The sequence below is a fragment of the Procambarus clarkii genome, chromosome 36 (genome assembly GCF_040958095.1).
Source record: "Procambarus clarkii isolate CNS0578487 chromosome 36, FALCON_Pclarkii_2.0, whole genome shotgun sequence".
In the NCBI taxonomy this organism is placed as follows: Eukaryota; Metazoa; Arthropoda; class Malacostraca; order Decapoda; family Cambaridae; genus Procambarus; species Procambarus clarkii.
In genome coordinates this window covers 36,951,397-36,957,644 of record NC_091185.1, presented here as the reverse complement: position 1 = coordinate 36,957,644, position 6,248 = coordinate 36,951,397, and the positions used below count along the sequence as shown (strand labels likewise).

General features: G+C 38.8%; 1 protein-coding gene across 1 annotated transcript; it reads left to right on the top strand.

The window, feature by feature from the left end:
• Positions 1 to 2,780: 2,780 nt before the first annotated feature.
• On the top strand, positions 2,781 to 4,859 carry LOC138371768 (uncharacterized). The gene has a single exon (XM_069336789.1). It carries the CDS (start codon positions 2,781 to 2,783, stop codon positions 4,857 to 4,859), a length of 2,079 nt encoding a protein of 692 aa, XP_069192890.1.
• Positions 4,860 to 6,248: the final 1,389 nt, after the last annotated feature.

Here is a 6,248-nt window from a genome sequence, read left to right as displayed (position 1 = left end):
CTGTAATCATTCATTATGCAGTAATAATTTCAAAACTAGAAAAGATGCCCAAATGTCGTACCGCAATTTTTAGAAGCATCGTACGTCTGGCAACACAGCAGGTAAGCTGACCTGGCCTCCATTCCAAAGTCAAATAGGTCAGTACATCTCTAGCTCTCCCAGCCAGCACAAGCAGCCAACATCGCTCCTGGACATTTCACCAGACCTCTGTAGTATTCAACAACAATACGCAACCATGGAAACTTGTCCTTTCTGCAATAAGCCAAAGCAGGGGAAATTGCACTTGTGCTAAGTAAGGTGCATAGAATGTCGTATTTCATATACAGCCAACTCTCGTCGTGAGTGTGTGTTAAGCTGTCCCCAGTGCGCTAATATCCCTCGTGGACATTATGATGCAGTCTGCACCTCGTGCTCCAAAATCTTCTGCACCAGTCGTGAGTAATATTAATATCAGCTGCACTTGCTTCGTTAATGATCAAATGATTTTATATAGAATTACACCAGCAGCATGTGATATTTTATAAAAAAAAAATATTGCCTACCAGCTTCAGTAATATTGTTCTTATTCGCATAAGTAATATTACTGTGATCCACAGGTCGCGACCCCGAAACCTGTCCATTTTGTATGAATCTGGATGTTGATGACGATACGGAGTCTAACACCAGATCCGATTCTGAAACCTCAGAAGCTTCATCACCTCGAAGCGAAAGTAAGTTTATATCCATCATCAGTATTCATTATTAATTTTATTAATCTGAGATAATATTGCACTATTCCCATCATTAATCAGTCATTTAACAATATATATGTTATGAATGCTAACTAACATCTACTAAATAATTAATGTTTTTGTTTTTTTCAGGATCATCTGTTGAACAGTTGGATGAGAAATATCCTCGTGGAGGAGGGGATGAGGCTGGAGAGCCTAGCACTACTCAAGCTCGTACACCGCCATTAGAAGATAGTAACAATAGCAGGCCCAGTCTAGATCGTAAGTATCGTCCTAAGTGATTATTCCCATAACCTTGCGTTATTTTTTTGTAAACATTCCTATATTAAATTTATATTTTGTATTATAAATCTCAATTCTTTTGATACTAGGTGACCATCTAGAGGATGAGGACTCCTTGCATTTGGTTTGGGAAGCTGATTCTGATATGGATGCCAGCCAGCCTATCACCAATTCTCCACCACCTCAGGAACAGCAGCAGCAGGTAGATGTTTTGCTTCCTCCTCAACCCGAAGTGCTTGAAGTGATAAATAATTTCAATGGGGGGTACATACGCCATTCATATAGCATCCCAGATCATGCCAAGGAGATCCTGCCCATTATTTGACTATATATCGTGATTATTTTATCCAGCAAATAGAATCCTTGTTTGATGCCGTTCATCCCAATTTCCCTCCTGCCCTCTTGATATACCCGGATTTTACTTTTAATATACAACGGCTTAATCAAGAAAATGAACCTGATTTTGAGGGAGAGTTACCTATAAGGGCCGAGCAGCGCACTGTATCTAGGCGTGAGGCTAGTGTTGTCGTAGATCAATGGATTGCTGAATTGGATAATAAGTTAGAAGAGTTCTTTGCCGAGACAGAAGGTTCGAGTCTAGGTATACAGAGCATTTCAGGATTTTATATCAATTCCATAGCAGTTTAACATCCCATCCGTCTAGGAGAATACGTGCCTTATCCAGATAGATTGCGTGGTAAACAACTTATTTTCAACCCTAAAGGTGAAGAAAATATATGTTTGATCCAGTGTTTGGCCACATTTATATGTCGTGCTCGGGGGATGACATCAGGCAACATTGTCAGGTGCTCCAAGTCCGCCAGGTGGTGTCTTAGATTTGTCCGTTGGAGTGAGGATATTGAAATACCCATAACATATGATAACATTAATAAAATTGAAAGCATAAATAAATTAAGTATATTTATCTATGTGCTCACTCATGAAGATAACCGGTACTACATTAGCTTAGCTAGAAAAGGTAGAGAACATTCAGCTCCTAAAGTACCTTTGCTCATGCTAGAGGATCAGCATCTTGTGCTCATTGAAGATTTCAATCAGTATGTTCGCAACATGCGCAGCCATTCATACGAGATCCCTAACAATCATATTTACTGTCATTCCTGTTTAATTCATTTGTCACCTGATGATATGCGGGATCATGAAGAGTCATGCGAAGTTAAACAAACATTGAAATTTCACCCTGAAGGTCATAAAATCAAGTTCAAAAATTACGGTCGTTCTTATGGACCCTCTCACACGGCATATTATGATTTCGAGTGCTTGTTGGACCCCTCCAATCCCCAAGGAATGATTGAGAAGCGTCACAAAGCCGTGGCATATGCTTTCATCATCATCAACAGGGAATTGGAGGTGGTAGAGATATTAACGTATATGGGGGATGACCCTGTGAATCATTTCATTGATACTTTAGAGAAAGCATGGAAGAGAATCAAATCTACCATGCCTAAATACAAAATATCTATGACACGTGAACATTGGCAAGCCTATAGACGTCAGACCACATGTGAAATGTGTTATAGGCCATTTAAATCAGCTATGTACAAGCACCGTCATCATGATCATGCTATTGAATTTAATAATTATCTTGCAGCCTATTGCCAAAGGTGCAACATGCTATGTAGAAATTCTTATAAATATTTATACACATTCTCTCAATGCAGCTTATGACCTCGGGGTAATTTTAAATGAATTGTCTAACGTCCCTAACCGTAAATCGATATTGCCTCCAAAGATGGATTTAAGTTCATGAAAGTAGATATCGGTAAACTTCGGTTTATGGATAGTCTGGCTTTACTAAATGGTGGGCTGGAAAAACTAGCTAAAGAACATATCAAGGAAGGTAAACCCACCACTTACACCTCAGTTATGCTAGATGACGTCCCTGCAGCTGCCCACCATTTATTAAAGACAGGCAAACAGGTCTTCTGTTATGACTACATTTCATCTTTGGAGAAATTAAATGAACCGGCTCTTCCTCCTCCCGAAGCCTTTTTCAATAGTTTAAAACACGAGGCCATAAGCGAGAGCGATTATACACAGGCTAAAGAAGTCTTCAGATTAGCGGAATGCAAGACCATTGGGGATTATTTGAAGGTCTATTTAAAAGTAGATACTGGACTATTGTGTGATGTGTTCACTGTATGGCGCAAGACAATGCTTGAGCTGTACAAGTTAGACATTACACACTATGTCTCGTTATCTAGTTTTGCATGGGACGCTTTCTTGTTTAAGAGTCAAGTTGTCTTGGACTCTATTTCTGATCCCCATTTGTACGATGTATTGCGCAGAAATCTAAGAGGCGGATTTACCTCTGTTGTGCGACAACACACAAGTGTACAAAATGAGCATACGGGTGCTGATCCTTCTAGTACTGATAAATATATTCTTTATTTAGATTTCAATGGCTTATACGCTACCTGTATGACAGAACTGCTTCCTCAAGGCGGGATCCGTAAATTATCTGCTGCCGAATGCAATGATTGGCTCCAACAGGGATTGGAGAATATTGCTTGTGATGGGGATAAAGGGTATTGGGTCATGTGTGATACCAAGCATGTCGCACCTGAGGTGGCTCGATACACCGATGACTTGCCATTAACCCTGTCGCATGCAAATATTTCTACTGATCTTCTGCCCGATTATAGCAAACATATTTTAAATACCGAAGATCGCAAACCCCCCAAGAAAAACAATAAATTAATTGCCTCACATCTCCCTCAAAAAGATTACTTGGTCAGTTTAGATTTGCTTCAGATGCTGATGAAATTGGGATTGGAAGTAGCTAAGGTAAATGCAGTTTATGAATTCCAACAGAGCAAGTACCTTAAGGAATTTGTAGAAACAAATGCTCGTGAACGTACAAATACACCTTGCGCCATTAAGGGTAAAGCTTTCAAGCTGGTATCAAATGCAATTTACGGCAAGAGTTTGACAAATGTGAGTAAATATGGCGATCAGCATTATTTAGTTACATCACGAGACAAATTCCAAAAGCATGCACGCAATCCGTTCTTCAAACGGAGCATTTTGTTAAGTGAAGACAGAGTCATTTGCACAGTTAAGAAACATTCACTTAAAGTCAATACACCAACCTATCTCGGGTTCCAGATCTTGCAAATAGCCAAGAGGATCCTATATGATTTTTGGTACAATACCGTCAAAGCTCATTATGGAGACAAAGCTAGATTGCTGTATACGGATACAGATTCGTATTTGATTGAATTAAGCTGTCCAAATGCTTTTGAGGAATTAAATAAACTGCCTTTATCTCAGCATATGGATTTCAGTAATTTCCCTCCTGAAAATCCCTATTTCGATGTCTCTCGCAAAGGTCAACTAGATTTGTTAAAATCGGAAGTTGGAGCCAAAATTATCAAGGAACTCATTGCATTGAAGCCTAAAATGTACTCAATTCGTACTCAAGATCAGGTTCAGATCTGTCGTTGTAAAGGAATTCTCACTTATCATCAGTCTAAACTCACTCATGCAGCTTTCCAAAGTGCTTTAGAGTTAAATATTGGGCAGAGGTTCCAATCCAGATCTATTAGGAATGTTAAAGGCCGTATGTGTACCTGTCTCACTACAAAACGTGGATTGTCCGCCTTTGACGATAAAAGTTATGTATTGAGTCCTACACAGTCTTTGGCGTATGGACACCCCGATATACCTCGAGCAGAAATTAATGAAGAAGAGAATGAGGAGGAGGAGGATGTAATTGCACCTGCTGCTGCTGCTGCACGTCCTGTGAGACGTGGATTCCATCCCATATTCAATATGTGTGGAAAACGCGATGCACTGGTGAACAAGACGTATCCTCACAATTAGTAACTGAAGAAATTGGCGATAGAAAATTTGCAACCTCCCCTAACCTATCTTTGTGTTTGAAAATTGCTGCCTCCCCTAACCTGTCATTGATGTTTGAAAATTGTTGCCTCCCCTAACCTGTCATTGATGTTTGAAAATTGCTACCTCCCCTAACCTGTCATTGATGTTTGAAAATTGCTACCTCCCCTAACCTGTCATTGATGTTTGAAAAATTGCGGGGCCCCTGACTCATCACTGATGTTCTGAAAATGCAGTCTCCCTTAACCTATGTTGAAAATGTTCTGTTGTATATCTATGTTGAAAATGTTCTGTTGTACATAAAAAAAAATATAAATTGTGAAATGTACACTTTGGTGTTTTTATAAAACCGGGCCCCCCTAACCTATGTTTTGAAAATGTTCTATGCAAAAAATAAAAAATATGAAATGTATACTTTGATGTTTTTTATGAAACCTCCCATGTTTAAATATAATAACCTTATCATACTTATGTCAGTACAAACCCAACACGAGTCATGGATAGTTCACCTATCACCGAAGAACAACTCGATATTTTCAATGAACCTAGCAGAATAATCATTGCAGGATTTTCCAATGGCGGAAAATCTCATTTGTGCACTAAACTAGTACAAAAATACCATCTGAAATTCTCCAGTATTATTATATGCGGCGGCAGTTACAAAGCACTGCTAGACGATCCAGTAATTAACAAGAAAATAATAGCTCATCCTGAAATTATTAACCCTTTAGATGAACGTACAGATGATTCGCCTATTTTAATTATTATCGATGACTTGTTCATGGAATCTGCCAATTCCAAAATTGTGTCTGATATCTTCACTAAAGGCAGACATCTTGCTATTTCGTGCATATTCATTACCCAAAATATATTTTTCTCTGGGAAATATGCTAGAAGTATCAGTTTAAACGCCTCCCATTTCATATTAGTGAAATCTAGAGATTTAGCTCAAATTGAGACTTTAGGACGGCAGTTATTTGGAAAACAAGATTCTAAAAAGCTTTTGGATATCTACAAGAAAGCCATCAGTAAACCTTATGGATATTTATTAGTGGATTTAGGAGTGAAAACCCCTGAACACATCACCTTCCGTAGCAATATTGTTGGTGAGCATCCATACGAAATTGTTTACCAATGGTGAACGTACTAAACAACAACCACAACAACAACAACAACAACGCACGTACTAGATAAAATTTATTATAACCCCTCATCCACAGGAGGGTTAGGGGGGGTCAATAGGTTGTATAAAGCAGCTAAAACCATAAAGCCAGATATTACTTTATCAGATGTCAAAGAATACTTGAAATCGTCTAAAGCCTACACTTTGCACACATTAAAACCTCGCAAATTTCAACGAAGAAAGGTGCT